Here is a 21609-nt window from a genome sequence, read left to right as displayed (position 1 = left end):
GTGACAAGATCTTGAGTATCTGCTCGTCCAATCATGAATTGGCCTCATGGATGCTTCCAACGTGTCGTTTTTATATCATATGGACCAAAATACCAATCATATCCTTTTCTAATAATTAATAAAACAATAATTCTACTAACCTATTTGAGTTGGTAGAGTGGTCAACTCACTTGTCTACTTAAATAAGTGTTAGGAGTTTGAATCTCATCTTGTGCGTATAGCAATCCATTGACCAGCGACAAACCCTTAAATAAAACTCAGATCCATGACAGATTAGTCATTGACCTGTCGAGTTGAGAGATACCGTAGACAAAAAAAATGCTACTAGGTGTATATAAAAATATGAGATAATACTCAATTTGGTCCCTAAAGTTACACTCGAGTCTCAATTTAGTCCTTCAAGTTTTAATTGCCTCAATTTAGTCTTCAAATTTTTCAATTGACTCTGTGACGGAAACTACTGTAGGGACTAACGTGATTAAAATTTAAAAAGTTCAATGACTAAATTGAGGCAATTGAAACTTTAAGGACTAAATTGAGACTCGAGTGACCAAATTGAGTATTTTCTCGTATATATTTGATGTTTCATAAAAAAAAGTTATTATAAATATGTTAGATTATTTGTCAATTATAACTTTTATTATTCTAATAATTGATTATTTAGTTAGAAAAATATATAGACTAATATATATAAATATACATAAATATATAGTTTATTGACTATTTTTTAATGTGTATAAAGCATTTTTATTAATGAAAAAAGATTTAAAGGTTTTTTTTTTGTGTAAAATACTAAAAATATGTAAATTTGTGTTTTGTTTTCTGTAATTTCTTTCTTTTATTCTTATATTTTTGTTTTTGTTTTGGTCACTATGGCTAGTTTGATTAGTTATATGCTCACATAATATATCTTGTCACTATTAATAATTTAATCTATAAAATATTAATATTTAATTTATTGTGTCGGCATTGAAGAATATTATAAACTAATGATAAGAATTAAAATTAAAATTTTTAAATTTTAGAAGGACCAAAATTAAAAAATGATAAACTAATAAATAATACTAACACTATATATTAATAGACTAATTTAAATAATTAAAGCAAAAACCAATTGTGCTTACAATATTTTTATTAGCTAATAGTATATAAAATTAGATCTTTAAAATTCTTTATGATAATGATAATTCTCAATTAGGATGTATTAAATTTCAACACCTACATAATTAATACATCGAAAAAGGGGTAGCTAATACCATTTTATTCAAGTAGCTAATTAAAATAAAACCGACGCCCGCAAGAACAGAGAAAAGAAAAATTGGTTTAAATTATTTAAGGCAGTGATGCAAGCCCACTAAGAATTATTGTGATTGTGAAAAGTGGGTAAAATGTGCATAAACTACTAAGATATTATAATAAGAGTTGAAATTCAACACACATGAATTTAAAATTAATGGAAAAATATATAAGAGGGCATGGGTAGCGTATGATGAAGGATCAATTCTTTTTCTTCTCCGTTAAAATTGCAAGGTAGATAAATATTTATTTTTCTTTGTGGGACTCCTTTATAATTTTTTTTTTTGTTTTTTAAAATATTTTTATTTTAGTTCTTGTCATTAATTTTTTATGCATTAATTTATTATATTAATATTTAATAGAATAAACTAACAATAAAGATTTAAATAGATAATTTTAACTTTTATAAGACTAAGTGCTTGTTTGGGCGCCATCATTTTGATAAAAAATATATTTTTTCAACGAAAAAAGATCTTTTTTTTATTTTTTAGCGTGTTTGGCAAATTTCTAGTAGTAAAAGTAAAAGTACTAGAAAAATAAAAAATATCTTTTTTGAGAAGCTGTAATTTATATCTTTTTTTAAAAGATCTTTTTTCCTTAAAAAAAAGATGTTTTCCATGTAATAAATAAACAAAAAAGTACTTTTATATTGTTATATCCAAACATAATTGATAAATAAAAAGATCTTTTTGCATGAGATACCCAAACATAAAATTATTTTTATTTTTCTATAAGATCTTTTAAAAAAAGATAACTCGAAAAAAGATCTTTTTTTTTATAAACTCATCCAAACAAATCCTAAGATAATCTTTTTTAAGAATTTAATTTCGATGTATTATCAATATAAAATAATTTTATAAGTATATCTAATTATATAATATCATATCAATAAAAATAGCTACTATGTATCAAAATTAAATTATTAAAATAAACCCACAAAAATTATATATATAAAATTTTAAAAGTTATTTAAGTAAAAAAGGGTAATAATTAATTTTATTTTCTCCATACCAATTAGTATTATATATTTTGCTTTAGGAGGTTCTAATAATAAAGCAAATTAACCATCAATGATGTGGATTGCAACATATGGGGATAAGACTGAAAGATGTCAAGTACATATCTGGTTCTTTTCTTTTCTTTTCTTTTGATAAAAAAGGGAGAAGTTTAAGATATTGGGGGAAAAGAATATAACCAAATTAAATGGTTGATAATTGCTCTAGAGATTTTGGTAGATTTATCACATGTATAAGATTAGATTAGATCCCATGCACCCACTTCCCTCATCCTCTATCTGTCGTTGGTTTAGTACTTTACTTTGGCCCTCTCTCTATTCATTCTTGCTATACCTACTACTCTATGCTAGCCATGTCATTTCACATATTATAATTTTGGAAGAATTTTAAATATTCTTGGAATATAGGTGTTTCAATTATTTTAGTTGTTGTTTTTAATTATAAAAAAGTATATATAAAATATATTAATTAAAATTAAGTAAAAACTAGGTGAAGTCGACTTCACGTGAAGTTGATACCTGAGAGCCGTTAGATAAAAATTTAGTCAAATCAGTCAAATCATCTAACGGCTCTCAGGTATCAACTTCACGTGAAGTCGACTACACATGAGTTTTCACCTTAAAATTAACAGTTGTCAATGAGTTATAACTCAAATGATATAATTTTTTCATATTTATTTAAGAGGTAGTAGGTTTAAATCTCTCTATCTTTAGTTAAAAAAAAAATTAAAATTAACTGTTCAAATTATTGAAACATTGGCGTTTTTGGAATGTTTAAAATTGTTTTCTATAATCTTAACAATAAATTTATGAGTAAGTTATGGTCTACTAATTTTAAAATATTTGAACAATTAAGATTTTAATAACTACGAAAGATATAAATTAATTGATATTTATAAAAAATTAGATTAGTTTAATAAAATTATTTAAAATAGATAAATTTTTGAGTAATTTTATTGAATAACTTAACAATTTAAACAAATTAATTCAATTTTTAATGGATGTTAAATTAGTTTATATATTTTATAATTAGAATAATTAAGATTCAAACTTTTATAATAAAAAATGATAATTTATAATTTTATTTTATTCAAGATATATATGAATTCTGCCAATTTTTTATGATTGTGAAACTTGTGGCAATTCATGAATACATTTATCTCATAAGAAAAATTAAAATTTAGTGAATTATTTAATAACAACGTACACTAAATTGTAATTTTAAAATATTACGTGAACATAAAAAATCAGCTAAATGATCAGTTATTATATATTTATATATAAATATATATGTGTTTTTAACTCATTTAAATATATATTTTATATTTTAATAAATATTATATATAAATGACTGATTTGATAATTAATTTTTGATATTCATGTAAGAATATTTATTTTAATTTTTCTGAGATAAAGAGATTTTTCAAATATTCTGTAAATTTGAACTGTGTAATTATGAGGTAATTATTTTTTCCAATCAACCGTGGTAGCTAAAGTTTGGGATATTTAAATGTCAACTAATAACTAATAAGTTTGTTCCTACATTTTTAATGCATCACAATATTCAAATGGTAAATATATATGGTCTTTGGAAAATATTACTGAATTAATTAAAAGATTATATTTCTATTTTGGTTTTTACTGTGCATATAATACATGTGACATATCCAACATTTTAAAATCAATTTTCTCATTTTCAAATAATGGTGCCTATCTTCAAATTTACTGTGCAATAATATATTTATTTATTATTTTTTTTATTGTCCACGGTATTTCTCCGTCCGAAAGGCTAAGGATTAATCCGTTTCGGATTTGAGCTCTATTTAAGGGTTTGTCGTTGGCCAATGAATTACTACATGTACAAGGCAGAATTCAAACTTCCGACACTTGTTTAAGTGGACGAGTGAGCTCACTACGCGACCAACCCAAATTGGTTTTTATTTATTATTATTATTAATATTATTATTATGATTATAGCTATCTAGCTGGGTCTGGCCCTAATGAAATATGGAATGGCGTGAAGCATGCAACACTACTTCTACTTTTACCTTTTACCATTTTTCTTTGAACACAACATTTTCATGCCTGACTCCATAATCCATACTATATAGCTTCACCCATTTGTACAACACAATCAACACCATAACCCTACTCTTCTCAACTCTACTCAATCTATTACCAAATTCTTTTGATAAAAAATTTTTACTATTTAGCCTATGAAACTTTATTTTAATATGCATTTTATATCGTGGAAGATATTTGCTGTATAAAAAATAGACGTGTACAAGAGAGCAATACTAAAAAATAGTGCATATAACACTTCTCTTTATTGTTTGATCCCTAAAGTTTTTTAATTTTATAAACCTTGAGCAAATTTTATTTTCAAAATAACTCTCTTATTTACATATTTGCCTTAGCACGTCAAATTGTAAATTTTAAAATTTTAGAAGCTATAAAATATAAATTACATTTTGTTTTTCTTGCTTTTTTATCTTATTATTCTGTTGTAGTGTATAGACTCATTGATTATAAAATTAGATATAAATATTTTAGTTTGCATTTTGTTTTCACAGGTTGAGATGGCCGAGTTGGTCTAAGGCGCCAGATTAAGGTTCTGGTCCGAAAGGGCGTGGGTTCAAATCCCACTCTCAACATATTTAAATATTTTGGAGTTTCACAATTATTATTTTTCGATGACTGGATTTTTTTGTACAGGTTTGAGGACTAGATTTAAAACAATCCAATAAAGCCCAACCCACGATCCTTCTATTTTTAATGCGGGCCGTTGTTTATACTGTTCTTATTGGGCTTTTCGGGTTGGGTTATCCGACCCTACACATGAAAAAAAAAAAATCAGGCTTGAGAGCGGAGAACGACGAAAGAGAAGGTGCGTTTCGGTGGCGATGCCGGTGGGGAACAATTGGAGTCTGGAGAGCATCAGTAACAGCTAAAATGACGTCAAAAACCACCACCAACAACAATGAGAATGAGAAGAAGAAGAAGAAGAAGAAAAACGAGTTCGAATTCTGCAAAGTATGCAAGCTGAATCACAACCAAGGTCTCCGCCACAAGTACTTCCCCAACCATAACAAATCACTCTCCAATTTCCTCTCCAGGTTCCGCAATAAGCTCACCGACGTTCGATTCTTCCTCAAAAACCCTAAATTTCTCTCTCCTCAGTTCGCTTCTCAGAACCGGTTCTGGTGCGTCTTCTGCGACGTTGATATCGTTGAGCTCCATAGTTCCTTTGCCTGGTAACCGCCAGTTTCCAAACTCGATCCTATTTTTATTTACTCTTAATTTGCGTTTTGAAATTCGAAGCTGTAGGATTATTGCTTGAGTTGTTTTTTTTTTAAATAATTCAATTGAATGTGTGGCGCGTGGATATTGTGTTAGTGCTAATGGAATTCGTCACCTTGCGAGTGCTGAGCATGTGAAGAATTTGAAGCACTTCTTCTGGAAAAATGGTGGCTCGGTGGATCAGTTGGATGCTTTTATGGTCTCTGATGATGATGTTGCTAAGGTGATTGATAAATTTGTTTTTACACCAAATTGGTCCCGTTATGAATTGGCATGAACTACAAATTACTAACAGTTTTAGAATTAGAATGTAATGAATGTGTTGATTTTGGAATGTGATTTCTCATTGGTAGTTATTGTTTGTTTCTTTGTGACTGCAGTGGGAGAAGAAGTGTGAGGCTCTGCAAAATGAAGCTGTGTCGGGGAGTGGTGGATGTCGTGGAGCTGTGATTGGTCCTTCAAGTGATATCCATAATCAACCCAACAATGGAAATATTGATAGTTTTGAAAATTTTTATTCCCATTCCGTGAAATCATATCCTTCTTCAAATGATGTTTTGCCTTTACAATACTATACAAATGAGAATCAGATATCGGGACTCTCTGGAGTTCACAATGCTGGTGTTTTAGGTTACGCTACGTCTGTGGTACCTTTGGAAGCATCGAGCTCTGGTGAAAATTCTTTTGCCTTGCAGGATTTTGTAGGTAAGGATATCCTGTGTGTTAGAAAGTTCTTTCTGTATCCCTTACAACTATTATCCACATGGGATTTTTTAAAATTGGGTCTTATCTTCTGCCTGCTTATATTGTGTCTCAGTTGACAAGAAAAGCCATTTCTCCGGTAATAAAGGGGTTAGTTCCTTGTCTTCTTCCTCTACTATTCTAACTTTTAAGGCCTTAATTGTTTCTCATCTGAATCTAGCTATTTGTGTCTCATATTCGAAGTCAATGATTGGTAACTTCATTGGTTTGCAAGATCAATATTCTTTGAGTTTTGCAGAAAGAAAAAGTTTTGTCTTGCCAATCGATGAATATATTTATTTCGAATATTCTTGTCTTGATTCTCCATTTGTTGGTCTCTTAATATTGTGTCTACAAATATTGTTTCTAACTTCAACGCTTATAAGTTGTAAAAGGATTTGGTTCTGTATGAATGTAGCAGGTGTTAGACAATGGTAGAATGTTAAGCCGAGAGAGCAGTCATCATGGTACTTATCTACATATGTATCAAAGCTATTTTGCTTCCGTTCTTATAATACTATAGCCAGTAAACTGCAGAGCGTATGTCATATATTTAAGATTATGCTGTGCACCAAAAAAGTTATGTACTTACTATGGCATTATAACTTGCTTATGGATCGTTAGCATAGAGGAGTTTGTATGTGTGGTTAACTTGTTTGAGTGATGTGTTTTCTGCTTATGGTCCTGCATTTTCAGGTCTACAGATGCTCACCCAAATCTCTTCTGTGCCTTCCGAAAATGCTGGTGGAAATGTTCATTCTGGAGCACCCCCACCATGGTTTGAAGCAACTGAGGGGTTTCAGATACATTCTATACCTGTTTTAGGAGGTGTAGCTTCCAATTCAAACATGTCTGGGAAGTCCAAAAAATTGAATCCAAAGCGGGTTGGAGCTGCTTGGGCAGAAAAGAGAAAGATTGAGCTGGAGAGGGAAAAGAGAGGAGAGGTTGTGCGAAATGAATATGATCCCACATGGCTTCCTAATTTTGGTAGAGTCTGGCAATCCGGTAGCAGAAAAGAATCCCAAAAAGAATTCAAGAAGGAGAAACGAAATTTATTCAATGTTGAAACTCAATCTGAGATGCCACTCAAGATACAACCTTATGTTAGCAAAAGAATGGTGAGTCCTTTTCCTAATTCTTGTATTGCTCCTATAGTTTCTTTAGAACTGTCAGCCAAGTCACCAGAATTAAGCTATTCCAACCATCAATTTGTAAAATCTTTCAATGTGTTTCCTTTGTTTATTCTTTGCAGCGCATGGAAGGAGGTGGTGATCAAGCAAATGGGTGACATTTCAGGTTATAGACTAGTTCAAGGAGTCACCTTTGCGGTATGCACATGTCATAATCTTTTACAATGAGCAGAGGCTGAATGCAATTAACAGATGAAACATGGTGTTCAAATCAAATCCTGGATATAAAATATAGAGCAATCATTTCTTATATTGTCCTGAAACAATTGTAGTTCAGTAAAATAGGTGTGTGTGTATTAGTATATGCATTGAGCAAGGAGTGAGGCAGTTATTCAGCACCCATGTTGATCTGCCCAATTTTTGTGCAGCTTCTTGGTTTATTGTCGCCAGCCAGCTAAATTTTGAATATAGGGTTGACTCAGTTACTGCTATGAACATTTAGATAGGGTTTAAAATGTTGCTCTTTTCCATGTTAAACGGTCAACTTATCCACACTAGTGTACAGAATTGAGAATCCTGTCAATTTAATAAACTTGTGTTCATTTTGCTTGTGATGTTTTTAGTAGTGCAGTTTTGTGAACTGACACAACTCTCAACCCAAGGTATTAGGAATCATTCTGTGAGTCGGAATTTCTTTTCATTTTGGATATGGTTAATTTCTGCAAAAATGACAAGGTTTGGACTAAAGGGTAGTGTTTGATTATTGTGCCGAGATAGAGGAGATAGACATGTTAAGGATAGAATCATATTTGGACTTTGGAGACAATAGACAGACAACAAGGTTGTTGTTTTGGGATAATTTCTATGATAATTTCTTTACTTCCAACATAAATTAATACAAGAAGTATGCGAGGTGCGCGTTTCTATCCTACTGGCTCCGTTCCTGTTGACAGAGGAACTGGCTCCATTGCAGAGACATGATTTTGTTGTTTAACATGATTTATGGTGAAAATTGATACTTGATTGGTGATTGATAACACTATTGGTCGTATCCATTCTAGGCAGAATCTTGTGGAATTGAAAGTGACTCTGATCTTGAAGTGCAATAATTTCCTCTTAGGGTACACAGTTCAACGTAACCATGCATCTTGTTTTTTGAAGCAATCTTGGGTTTGATGATGATGATGCACGACCAGGGTTATTCCTAGCATGCTTCTTGAGCAAATTGTAAGCTACTTTTTGCTGTCACATTATAGCCTATTTATACAGACGTTAGGACTTGGAAACAATTAAAATTATACCAGACGAACAAGTAAATTTCTTATTAAAATGGTATTTCAGGGCGTATGCTACTGCGTCCAAGAGAAAATAAGAAGTGTAATGCTCTTTAAAAATTAATTTGCTATAACCAATTTGGGTTGGTCGAATGGTCAGCTCACTTATCTATTTAAACAAGTGTCAGGAGTTCAAATCCTTGTGCATACAGCAACTCATTGGCCAACAACAGATGCTTAAATGGAACTCAAATCTTGTGCATACAGCAACTCATTGGCCAACAGCAGATGCTTAAATGGAACTCAAATCTGCGACGGATTAGTCATTAGCTTGTCGGGTTAAAAAATACCATGGGCAACTAAAAAAACAAAAAATTAACTATTAAAGATGAAAAATAAAATATTTTAAATCTTTAATTCTAAATATTAAATTTAAATTATTAATATAAAATATGATAAATAAAGAGGTAAACTTTGTTTAAAAAGAAGTCCAACACTTTTTATTTATTAACGGGTGTTTAAGGATGAATTGTATCTAATTTATAAAATTATCTTATTCTAGATAAAGTTCTAATAATTTGCTAAGAGAAGGGCACATGATTTAATTTTTACTTCTAATAGTAGGTTATTTTATAAAGAGCATTGCATTCCTATTTATTTTAGAATTCATTAGCATTCATCTAATAAATTGTACATTATTTTCAGTAAGAAGTCACACGATTTTCATTTATTAATTGAGTTATTTAATGCAATAAAGCAAATGGAGAAATTGCCTAATGCCTATTGCTGATTGCGGCATCCAAATAATTTCTAAATTCAATATAGAGCCTACCTCAAATCAATAATGTCTACTGAGGATTAACTCACTAGTCCGTTTAAGTATTGGGAGTTTGGATTTTACTTTATGTATTGACTTTCGACAAATTCAAATAAAATGTTGACCTATGACAAATTAGTGTTTAACTTGATTGATAGGAAAATACCGTAGACAATCAACAATATCCACTAGAACCATTCCGTCACACACAGGAGCGGAGCTACATTGTAGCAAAAAAGGACAATGGTCTTCTAATTTTAATTTTTTACATGTAAATTATACGTAAATTTTAGTTTAGTCCTGCTTAAAATTTTATTTTAGTTTTATTTTATTATATAAATATTTTTTATATTTCTCTAATCTTTCATCTAACTCCCCCCTAGTGACACACAAAATTGTTTTTATCTTAATGCATGTGACTTGGTAATATTAAATATATATATTACTTGTGACCACCTCATTCTTGTCCATATATAGTCTTCTTCTTAAGGCATCTCTAAGCGGCATATTCTCACCTTTCTTAGCAAAGATTATGTTGATTTATATTGTATTGGTTGGTTTTTTTATTAATTTTGAAGACTATAATTGGTTTGTTCCGAAGTCCGAAACAATTAATATGGAAGGTCAAATCCCCTACAAGACCTATATAAAACTTAATATAGTCTTGTTTTAGGAGGAAAACAATCTAGTTTGCGGGAGGTGTGGGCAACATGTTATATTACCTTTTTTTTTTATAATATAGTTTAGGGTTTAGTGGGTTAAGTAGAAAAAAAAATTTCTTATTGAAACAAGGTTTTTTATATTTTAAATTCATTGAATATATATATATATATATTTTAAATTGCCTTATAAGATAGTTATTAGCTAATTCTTTATGTTTTTTATTCACCATCGTTTTTTAATATTTTTTTCTTTAGTTGTCTAGTTGATAATTGTTTTGGTAAAGTTAAAAAGTTCTGTCTCATTATTTTTAAAAATACGTAACCTCTCGAGTGGAAGTTGATTTCATATTTTACCTAATCACATTTCCATCCTATTAATTTTATTTAGGTTGTTTTTTTTTTACAAAAAATAAGAAGACTCGAACCCACAACTTTATAGATGAATATAAAAAAATTATGTTATTTGAGTTATAACGGAATTTTGTTCAGGTTGTTTGCTACAAGCCTACAATTCTTTCAAATAATGTTTCTCTAAATTTCATTTCTTCTTTACTTACGTTTAACACCGAATCAGTCAAATAATACATAAATTCATTTTCTACCGGTTTCTTGAATGAGTTTTAAATAAAAATGCTTCATTGAACACCAGAAACCAATATTACATATTTGAGTATATTTATATATATTTTACATATTTTTTAACAAAATATTTAATTACCAAACTAATCAAATGTTTTCAAACAAAATAATAAACTTTTCAAAAGAAAATAATCACACATTTTTACAGCAGCATCAAACTTTTCATGAAATAAAAAATCAATCAGTATTGTATTTTATACTTTTATTTGTATTTAAATTATATATATAAATTTAATTTATTATATTATTTATGAAGTTTGATTATAAATATAAATTGTTATTTAACTACATCCATTCGTTTAAATTACCATTCACGTGGTCAATAAAAAAGATAGATATTTTTGTTAATGTGATAATACAAGACTAGATACAAGTGTAAAACTGTTTCAAATTCAATATAAATACATTGTTTTTTTATATTTAAATATACATTTTTATTTTTTATATAGATGACTGGTTTTTTTTATCCATTCAAAAAAAAAAACGACAAATCAAACCTGGATTATATCAAAATTCCTAATAGTAATAGCATGATTTAGACACCAATGGTAAAAAAAATTATCTTAACCAGCTTATTCTTAGCAAAGTGATTCAAAATGAAAATGAAGCCAAGGCTTTGTTTGACTTTTTCATCAAAAGGTTCTCAAATGGTCATTTTCCATCCAACATATAAAATTCCCACACTGACGTTTCTTTGCCATTAACAAATTTTATATATTGTGATGTTGTTGCCATTCCAAACTTGCACCTCCAGAATCTTCTCCTAACGTGTTGTTCTAAATTTCAATTGATACCATAATAATAATAACCAGGTCCAAATTTTAAATTAAGCTTTAGTGTGAATTTAATTTTGATACATTGTTAGTCAATATAAAATTGTTTTATTAGTAAAAGTAATTATTTTTTATATTTATCGTGTGAATAATTATTCAAAAAAATCATTATGATTGTACGACTGTGCAAAATATTATTATTTGTTATAAGAAATTAATTTTAATGTACTGACAGTGTAAGACAGTGTAACACAATCATACAATTATATCTATTTTTTTAGATGATCATTTATGCAGTCAATAAAAAATATAGTTATTTTTATTAATGTGACATTGCATAATTAGATGCACGTGTAAAACTATTTTATACTAACAGTGCATCGAAATTAAATTCTTATAACAAATAATAATGTTAATTATTATGGGTACAAAAGAATAATTCCTGAGAATAATAATATTAATGTGCAAGAGGATAAAACTATTCACCATTTCATCATCACCTCATATATAAATATATACTTCACTTGATTTCTTTATTATTTTGCCATTAGATTCATCTAAGTGATTTTTTTTTTTTTTTAGGGTTTCACATTCTTACACTTGTTTCTTGCTTCATTTTCCAAAGTGATTGTTTTCATGTTCTATTCAAACCTCCTTCAATTTCAATGTAATTAAATTTTCTAGAAGTTTCAAACTTTTTATGATCACAAATTGATATTGCTATTATTAATATTATGGGAACTAACAGCACAGAGCATGGAGGATCTGAGGTAAAGTGTTCACAATTCAAAGCTATTGTTTTTTATATAGTTCATGTGAGTTTCTATTTCAAACTGCTAAAAAGCTTTTGAATAATTCTGAATTCATTCACCTTATTCAGGAGATTATGGAAAATGAAGTCAAGGAAACTAAGAATTTTCCTATACACAAATTAATAGCAGATAGTAGTTCTAAATCAAACAGTATGGTCATAAAGGTAAATTATTGATCAGATTCTTAGTTTCTAAATGTTGTATTGCATCATAGTTTTGTGTTCATTGAAGGCTAACTAATGGTTCTGTATTGGTTTTGGTACTGGAAACAGAAACGCCATGCAGTGATTCCTCCTCACATCATAGCTGAGGCCATATCAACTATGGGAATTGACCTTAGATTTTCTGGTCCAATCACACAGAAAGAAATGGAGTATGTTGAGCAATATGTGCTCGCGAAGTATCCGGAATATGGAGGCCTAATTCAAGGAGATGGAAATGGAATAGACTTGTCTAGCTTCATCATCAATGAGGAGCCTTCAGAATGCACACAAGATGATCGAGGAAAGTCGCCAATAGGGACTCCTAGAGAGTCTTCTATGTATCTGTTTGGAAGCAATCTCCCTGAAATGGATCGAGCGCAGTTGGAGCCGTCGAGGCTACTAGACATTCTCAACAAGAAAACTTCATTCCATGGAAGTTTTATCTCAATCCCAGAAATCCAAGTTACAAACAAGGTTTTGAAGCATTGCGGCTTGCCGGATGATGAGTACCTTGTTCTCTTCACTCCAAGTTACAAGGATGCTATGATGTTGGTTGGAGAAAGCTACCCTTTTGTTAAGGGTAACTACTACATGACAACTCTTGGCGAAGAAGAAGATTGCATACGCGAATTCGCTTCTTTTAAGGAGTCAAAGGTGATTCTCGCGCCGAAAGCTTGGCTTGATTTGAGGATCAAGGGTTCACAGCTGAGCCAGAACTTTAGGAGGAAGTGTAAGATCAGCTTGAAAGGGTTGTTCTCTTTTCTAGCAGATGTGAATGGAACAATGCATTGGATTTCTGAGGCTCACAGGAACAGTTGGCATGTCCTGCTTGATGCGTCTGCGTTGGTGGTCGGAAAGGATAGTCTCCGGCTCGCACTTCACCGGCCAGATTTCGTTGTTTGTAGCCTTGATAACACTCATTCCAACCCTTCAAAAATCATCACTTGCCTCTTGGTGAGGAAGAAATCCTTTGATACTTCCTCAGCTACTTCTTCTCAGGTATTTGAATAAGTGAGAAGATGTACTTTACTTTGTGATTAATAATTTAGAAACAATTGAGAGCAAAATTGATATCCATGCCTACTTTGTAGATTCAATAAAGTATAACAAGTACAGATAGCAAATCATTTATTCTTGGTTTGGATGCATATTATATTTCTAATCATTTGTGCTTGCATTTGTTAGTTACTTGTTCTGTTCACTATTTAAGTGTTATTTTTGGACTGTATTTTAATAACACTTAACAGCTGATGGAAGTAGTAATAACTTAATTCAAACTTTAGTTTGGATTCTAAATCCAACTCTTTCCAATAACAATTGAATGGATTTTAAGATTTATTATGTCTTGATATAAATTCTAAGGTACCTTGTTCAATTACTACCACAAAAAGCTCTTATCCTGTTTTGGAAATGCACGTGTATGCCTATTGATTTTGCAACCAAACTCTTAGATTCCTATCATATTTGCAAACAATAACCATTCATTCATGATACCAAGTGGTCATGGTAGGTGACACATTATTCACTATTCAGTGTTGGCAACTTGATTCAGCTTCAAAAGTGTTTGAACATTTAGTGGCTAATTTGTTTTGCTTGAAGACAAAAGACATGATTTCCATTAAATGTTGAAGGGACCATTTATGTCCTAACCTCATAAAATAGTGCAATGAATGAGGATATTGTTATTACCAAATGAATGCAAACAGATTCTATTAGATTCATCCTACTTGACATCTTCATACCATTTTAATAAAATGCTTCATTGTCTCATCATAGTTCCAAGGTTATTTATAATCAAAACCAAGGAATGTAAATTTTAAACATGTATTTAACCCAACCAAAATAGCCCAAAGATACATTATTTTGTATTCTTTAATTACTATTTATTTTATTTTTATATTCATTAATTACTACTAGAATAATTGAATAATATTAAGTTAGTTTCCCTAGCATTATAAGAAGAAATCGTGCGAGTTTTAGGCTAATACGAAATTTTATATAAGCTTCTAATATATTTACTCTAATAACTATGACTTCATTCTCTCACCATAGCAAAAAAGCAAGAGTGGAACAAAGATGACATACAACAAATACATGCCACTGTCTGGTTACTACTACATGAAGAAAAGGAAAGTAACTAACGTTGCTAACCAAAGCACTAGTTTTACTACAACAAACTATGATGCTTACAACATGTCAAAAACTTAGATTTATGATAATAAGCATACCATAATACAAAACCATTCATCAGTATTTCGTTCTTCCATCACCCTCAGTAATCACATCATTGAAGGATCCATTACTTGGGATCATTGGCAAGACATGCTCTTGATGAGGCACAATCACATCAAGAAGGTAAGGGCCGGGCGTGTCCAGCATCTTCTTGATTGCGGCTCTAAGATCTTCCTTCTTCGTCACACGTGCTGCTGGTATTCCACAACCGTCGGCGAACTTCAACATGTTTGGAAAGATCTCAGCCTCATTCGTAGGGTTGCCGAGGTATGTGTGAGCTCTATTGGACTTGTAGAACCTGTCTTCCCACTGAACAACCATACCCAAGTGCTGATTATTCAACAACAGAATCTTAACCGGTAGATTCTCCACCTTTATGGTTGCCAACTCTTGTACATTCATGATGAAGCTACCATCCCCATCGATGTCAACAACGACAGTTCCAGGGTTAGCCACAGCTGCGCCAATTGCAGCAGGCAAGCCGAAACCCATAGCGCCAAGACCCCCTGATGTCAACCACTGCCTCGGCCTCTTGTACTTGTAAAACTGTGCTGCCCACATCTGATGCTGACCTACACCGGTACTAATGATTGCATCCCCATTTGTGAGCTCATCAAGAACCTGAATTGCATGCTGCGGCGAAATCAGATCACCAAAAGTCTTATAACTCAATGGGAACTTCTGCTTCTGCACACTCAGCTCTTCCCTCCAATCCTCAAGACCAAGATTCTTTTTATTGACCCCCTTTTCCTCCAAGATCCCATTGATCCCTTCCAATGCCACTTTCACATCTGCGCAAATCGACACGTGTGGGATCTTGTTCTTCCCAATCTCAGCAGAATCAATATCAATGTGCACAATCTTCGCCCTACTCGCGAAAGCCTCAAGCTTCCCAGTTACACGATCATCAAACCTAACCCCGAATGCAAGCAACAAATCACTCTTATCAACAGCATAATTAGCATAAACAGTTCCATGCATCCCCAACATCTGAAGAGAATCATCACCACCAACAGGGTAAACACCAAGTCCCATCAAAGTACTCGCTACCGGAATACCCGTAATCTCCACAAACCTTCTCAATTCCTCACTACAATTCAAACACCCACCACCAACATACAAAACCGGTTTCTTCGCCTCCGAAACTAGCCTCACAACGCTCTCTAATTCCGCCAAACTGGGAATCTTTGGCATCCTAGAAACATAACCAGCAACCCTAACAGGCAAATCCCAATTGGGAACCGCCAATTGTTGCTGAACATCTTTAGGAACATCAATCAAAACAGGTCCAGGTCTACCAGTAGTAGCTACAAAAAATGCCTCTCTAACAATCCTAGGGATTTCATCAACATCAAGAACAAGGTAATTATGCTTCGTGATAGATCGAGTTACCTCAACGATTGGGGTTTCTTGAAATGCGTCGGTTCCGATCATGCGGCGGGGAACCTGGCCGGTCACGGCAACGATAGGGATTGAGTCCATCATCGCGTCGGCGAGGCCGGAGACGAGGTTGGTGGCGCCGGGACCGGAGGTGGCGATGCAGACGCCGGGGAGGCCGGAGGAGCGGGCGTAACCCTCGGCGGCGAAGGCGCCGCCTTGTTCGTGGCGGGGGAGGACGTTACGGATGACGGCGGAGCGCGTCAGAGCTTGGTGGATCTCCATCGACGCGCCGCCGGGGTAGGCGAAGACGGTGGTTACGCCTTCACGCTCCAGAGCCTCCACGAGGATATCTGCGCCCTTGCGAGGCTCGCCGGCGGGAGGACGAGTGGCGATGGAGGGTGCGGTGGTTGGTGTGGTGGTGGTGGTGGTGGTGGTGGTGGTAGCGGATGGTGGTCGTGGTTTAGGGTTGTTTGAGATGGTGTTTGATATTTTGAGGGAATGGTGCTTCTTATTATTGGTGAGAATGGAGGAAAATGGGAGCGTGGATCTGAGAATACGGTTTGGGAAGGTGGAGTGAGAAGAGGAAGTGGAAGAAGATGGAGATACGGTGGAGAATGGGGTTCTGGAAGTGGCTGCCGCCATTTTTGAAGGTTGCAGAGTTTTTTTTTGTTGCAAAAACAAAACAGAGTGTGTGGTGTGTGGCTTCGAATCTCCGATGAACAAGTGAAGTGAGTGTAAGTGTTTGTCTATTTACTTTATTGCCCTTACAATATATAAAATAATCACTAAATTTATGAAATAAGGGTCTTCAGTTTTGTCTTTATCATTATATCCACGTGATTTAAAGAAATGATTAGTAAAATCTCTGTTAAATTATTTCATTCTTATAATAATAAGGGTAAAAAACACATTTAAGTCAAGGGGAGAAACTTATTACACATATCAGTTAAATGAGAATCTGTTTCATCAATCAACAAAGCACACTATAATATAATTCGAAACAACCTTATTCGAATTACATTCTTTAATAATTCGAATTAAGATAGGTCGAATTACTCCCACTCAGTTCCTACAAGTAATTCGAAGCAACCCGTCTCGAATTACTAGCATCGCGTGAAGAAAAAGTAGTTCGAACCATATTGATTCGAATTACTCACTTTTGGAAACATATGGTAATTCGAATTATTAGGGAGTCGCCTATATAAGGAGTTCGAACGAAGGTCATTCGAATCACTTTTCCATTCTTATACCCCACCAAATTCCAGAGAAAACGACATAGAATCGGTCCGAGAAAGACTTGATCGGCATACTCACGTTCACATCATATATATACAGTTCTGCTTCACAGTAATTCGAATCATCCTCATTCGCACTATATATATGTAATTTGAATCAAGACATTTCGAATTAGCCTTTGTTATCAAAATGGAGTAATTCGAATTAACATGATTCGAACTTTCTCCATCATCACATGATGTTAGTAATTCAAATTGACATAATTCGTTCTATAATTCGATGCATCTTGATTCGAACTACTTTGGCAGAATGGTTGGGAATAATTCGAGTTATATCAATTCGAATTATGTAGAAGTATAATTCGAATTTTATTGATTAGAATTACATTAAAGTTTGTTTTGGTTGATTGATGAATGAGAATCTCATTTGGCTGATTTGCGTAATATAGAGCTCCTCTTGGCATATATCTATTTTTTACCCGAATAATAATTTACTATCTCAAAAAACGGATATTAGTTGACAAATAATTCCTCTTTTTGCACTTGTTTTCTCTTATTTAATCAAGTTATTAGTAAAAAAAGTTATATGTTGTTTAATATTTTTAAATGAATAATTATTTTGGACCGTATTGAATTTAAAACTAGACAATATTTGATAGTGAGTGTGCACCTCATATTCAGTATTTGTTAATTAAAATGTGGAAAACAGTTTATTTCCTTTTCTATTGCAATGGTTGGTAGAACAGCATGGGGTAAGTAGGACTGGAAGTGAGCCGAGCTAGACTAAGCTCAAGTTCGGCTCACAAAAATTGAGTTTGGTTCTCGACTTGACTCATTAATAATTGAGCTTATTTCTTAAGCTCAAGTTCGGCTCATCGAAAGCTCACGAGCTGGCTCGAGCTCACGAGTTGGCTCAAATAATAGAAACATAAATACATAATCTATAATTCTATATCAATAAATTATAATTTATATATTTTATAAAATATTTAAAAAGATCAATTTTATATATTGTTATCTATCATTAAATTATAAATTTTTTATTTATGTCCTACATCAAAATTATATGTAAAAATTAAAAATAAAATTTTAAATAAGTAAGATCATATATATATATATATATATCGAGTCAGTTCACGAGCTAATGAGCTGAGCTTATTCAAACTCAAGCTCAGCTCATTTAATTTATGAGCTCAATTCAAGCTCAAGCTTAGCTCACTAGCTCACGAGCTTAGCTTATCGAGCTATTAATGAGTCGAGCTCGAGTTAGCTCATTAACTGACTTGACTCACTTCCAGCCCTAGTGGTAAGGAAGTATAACTCAAATAGTATATTTTTTTTTATATTTATCTAAAAAGTCGAGAATTTAAATATTTCTATTTAAATAATAATAACAATAATAATAATAATAATAATAATAATGAATAGGCTGCTCGTTGCTGATTGCTTTTGTTGGCTTATGAGAAGTGTGGTTTGGTTTGAATACATACGTGTGGCTCACATGACACGAGTCGCATCAATCATCGTCCACTTGTTTTACGATTTATTTTTAGGTGGGTTTTATAGTGTCTTTGTTATGGTACTTAAATTGTCTAACTTTTCTTTTAAAGTAAAAAATAAAATATTTAAAATAAAAAATAAATCATATAAAATTTATTAAATATTATTTATTTACATTTTTTAGTAACTTAAGTACAAAGTAATAAACACCATAGCATTTACTTTATTTTTATAAGTTCTGTTAAGGAACCAATCAAATATTTGTAGAATGTGTACAATAGACTATATGAGTTAAAAAATGAACATAATGAAAAAAGATAATACTAATAGTTATATCTCTAATATTTTCCTAAACCTCTATTGTTTATATTGTACAAATATTTCATTGACTTTTTATACTTCCTCTATTTTTATATAATTTTTTTTATTTAAATAAACAAAATTAATTATTTACTCAATTAAATAAATTTTTTAATTTTTACCCTTTTAAACACACTTTTGTAGTAAAAGAGCGAACGGTTTCATTGACAACAACGCGCATTTAGGGGTGTCCGCGGATCGAATTGGATTGGATCGGATATGATATCCGCATTTTTTTAGTGCCGGATCGGATATCGGATATCGGATATATCTGCATAATTTTTTTTTTGGTGACCCTATATCCGCATAATTAAACATTCTCTTTTTAATCATATTTTTATGTAAAAGAATTTGATAAAAATATTTCTTTCATACTTTTAAATTTATTTATTCCTAAAATACTTTTAATCAAATTCTCTCTAAATAACAAAAATAAAATAATACAATATATGAATAATAATTACTAACTAAAACATACAAACAAGTAAATATAATATCAAATATATATATATTTTTTATTTTTAATTATTATAGTGTGGATCTGCGGATCCGCGAATCGGATACGCGGATGTAGAGCAGATATCCGCGATCCGATCCGCAAAGGGTGCGGATCCGATCCGATCAGATCAATTTGCGGATCGGATCGTATCTGCAATTTTCGGATCGGATGCGGATATTTACCGCGGATCTGCGGATACGATCCGATCCATAGACACCCCTGCGCGCATTTGCGCATGTTTTTTTTGGTAAAATATACTTTTTGTCTCTAAAGTTTGATAAAAGTTTTAAAAATACCTCTAAGTTTTATTTTGTTTCAATTTTGTCCCAAAAGTTTTCGATTTGTATCAAATATACCCTTAACACCTAAATTTTCAAAAAATTTAAAACTGATTCAACAATAATTTCATAATAACAACCCCTCAACACAAGTAAATCAAACATAATTTTCATGCATTATTGTTAGATTGGTCTTAAATTTTTTGAAAATTTAGCTGTTAAAAATATATTTGATGCAAATCGAAAATTTTTGGGACAAAATTGAAATAAAATGAAATTTAGAGGTATTTTTAAAACTTTTATCAAATTTTAGAGACAAAAAGTATATTTTGTTGTATTGAAGTGCTATTTTGAAAATAAAATTGAAAAGTAATAAAATAATGAAATAAAAAAACAAAAATGAAATAAACAAACCTTGCATAAAACAAGTAGCAACTTCTCACTTTTGTTGTATTGAAGTGCTAATTTGTCGTCTTGTGCTTCCCACCAACCCTAGCAATGAATAATGGGCCATAAACAATAATAGTTGGTTAATAGGTCTTCTTAATTAATACATAACTTTATTAATATTACTATTACTATTAATTAATTTAGACAAAACTATATATAGAGCAGCAAAAACCTCCTCTGCCCGACATATTTATTGTATGCAAACTGTAAATTGTAGAGTTTAAAAATAGAAGTCACTAAAGCAAAAAAAAAAAAAAAAAAAACTCCCCAATTAATTAATATGGAAGAGACATATTAGATTTTAGAAAAAATGACAAATAGGTCCTGACTTTTTGCTCCGCGGATATTTTCGTCTCTGGCCATTGAAAAATACTTTTAAGTTTCTGACCTTCACAAAATTTGGACGGATCAGTCCCTGACGGAGGCATTTGAACGGAGGGACTGATCCGTCCAAGTTTTGTGAAGGTCAGGGAGTTAAAAGTATTTTTCAATGGTTAGAGACAAAAATGTCCACAAGACAAAAAAGTCAAGGATCTATTTGTCATTTTCTCTAGATTTTAATAATAGATTCCTTGTTTATTAAATTAGTTAAAACAGTACATTGGAATGCATCTCTAAAATTGATCTGTGATGCTTTTTTAAATAGTTGTACTCTACTACTCTCCATTAAGAATAATATGTCTCAACTTAAGAGTGATACTATTTTCAAAACGAATTAGTTCTTAGTACTTTCTTTTTACTATTTTATTTTTATTTATAAATATTCATTTCTACTGTTAAAAAAAGATTAATTAAACTTTCTTTCTCGCTAATATTTTCTGAGATTCAAATAAGATTTTTTAGAATAGTAAGACATTTTTTTCTTTTTAATTTCAATTTAACCACTTATTAGTCAAATTTAACTCGACCAAATTTCTGTTAAAGCAATAGATTTCTTCTCCAAAAGAAGAATTTATGAATTTTTTTTTTGCATCCTCACAGAAGATGAATAGAGAGCTACAACAATAGAATGA

At 31.6% G+C, this 21609-nt stretch overlaps 3 protein-coding genes and 1 non-coding gene across 5 annotated transcripts; 3 read left to right on the top strand and 1 right to left on the bottom strand.

Moving 5' to 3' along the window:
• Positions 1-4884: 4884 nt before the first annotated feature.
• On the top strand, positions 4885-4965 carry TRNAL-AAG (transfer RNA leucine (anticodon AAG)). Its single transcript has one exon. It is a non-coding gene; the product is annotated as a tRNA-Leu (tRNA).
• A 106-nt stretch (positions 4966-5071) lies between these two features.
• LOC112771894 (TITAN-like protein) lies at positions 5072-8096 on the top strand. 2 transcript variants are annotated; one of them, XM_025816728.1, is made up of 7 exons: positions 5072-5565; positions 5708-5834; positions 5992-6316; positions 6429-6463; positions 6774-6819; positions 7049-7470; positions 7605-8096. In XM_025816728.1, the coding sequence occupies exons 1-7, from the start codon at positions 5087-5089 to the stop codon at positions 7638-7640; spliced, it is 1470 nt and encodes a 489-aa protein (XP_025672513.1). In that variant the 5' UTR covers positions 5072-5086; the 3' UTR covers positions 7641-8096. The 2 variants fall into 2 exon arrangements, with proteins under 2 accessions (XP_025672513.1, XP_025672512.1); XM_025816727.1 differs by having other exon boundaries at positions 6771-6819.
• A 4039-nt stretch (positions 8097-12135) lies between these two features.
• On the top strand, positions 12136-13850 carry LOC112772762 (uncharacterized). Its single transcript, XM_025817762.3, has 3 exons — positions 12136-12417; positions 12528-12623; positions 12732-13850. The coding sequence occupies exons 1-3, from the start codon at positions 12382-12384 to the stop codon at positions 13671-13673; spliced, it is 1074 nt and encodes a 357-aa protein (XP_025673547.1). The 5' UTR covers positions 12136-12381; the 3' UTR covers positions 13674-13850.
• A 786-nt stretch (positions 13851-14636) lies between these two features.
• LOC112772799 (acetolactate synthase 1, chloroplastic) lies at positions 14637-17067 on the bottom strand. The gene has a single exon (XM_025817806.3). It carries the CDS (start codon positions 16914-16916, stop codon positions 14910-14912), a length of 2007 nt encoding a protein of 668 aa, XP_025673591.1. The 5' UTR covers positions 16917-17067; the 3' UTR covers positions 14637-14909.
• Positions 17068-21609: the final 4542 nt, after the last annotated feature.

The sequence above is a fragment of the Arachis hypogaea genome, chromosome 18 (genome assembly GCF_003086295.3).
Source record: "Arachis hypogaea cultivar Tifrunner chromosome 18, arahy.Tifrunner.gnm2.J5K5, whole genome shotgun sequence".
NCBI lineage: Eukaryota > Viridiplantae > Streptophyta > Magnoliopsida > Fabales > Fabaceae > Arachis > Arachis hypogaea.
The sequence above is the reverse complement of the archived record's forward strand: the minus strand, read 5'-3'. Positions and strand labels throughout refer to the sequence as shown.

Coding starts and splice junctions, on each gene's coding strand:
- LOC112772799 (XM_025817806.3), bottom strand. CDS start 16,916: ATGGCGGCAGCCACTTCCAGAACCCCATTCTCCACCGTATCTCCATCT.
- LOC112771894 (XM_025816727.1), top strand. CDS start 5,087: ATGCGGGCCGTTGTTTATACTGTTCTTATTGGGCTTTTCGGGTTGGGT. Junction 5,835..5,991: donor CTGATGATGATGTTGCTAAG/GTGATTGATAAA, acceptor TTGTGACTGCAG/TGGGAGAAGAAGTGTGAGGC. Junction 6,820..7,048: donor CCGAGAGAGCAGTCATCATG/GTACTTATCTAC, acceptor CTGCATTTTCAG/GTCTACAGATGCTCACCCAA.
- LOC112772762 (XM_025817762.3), top strand. CDS start 12,382: ATGGGAACTAACAGCACAGAGCATGGAGGATCTGAG. Junction 12,418..12,527: donor CAGAGCATGGAGGATCTGAG/GTAAAGTGTTCA, acceptor CACCTTATTCAG/GAGATTATGGAAAATGAAGT. Junction 12,624..12,731: donor CAAACAGTATGGTCATAAAG/GTAAATTATTGA, acceptor TACTGGAAACAG/AAACGCCATGCAGTGATTCC.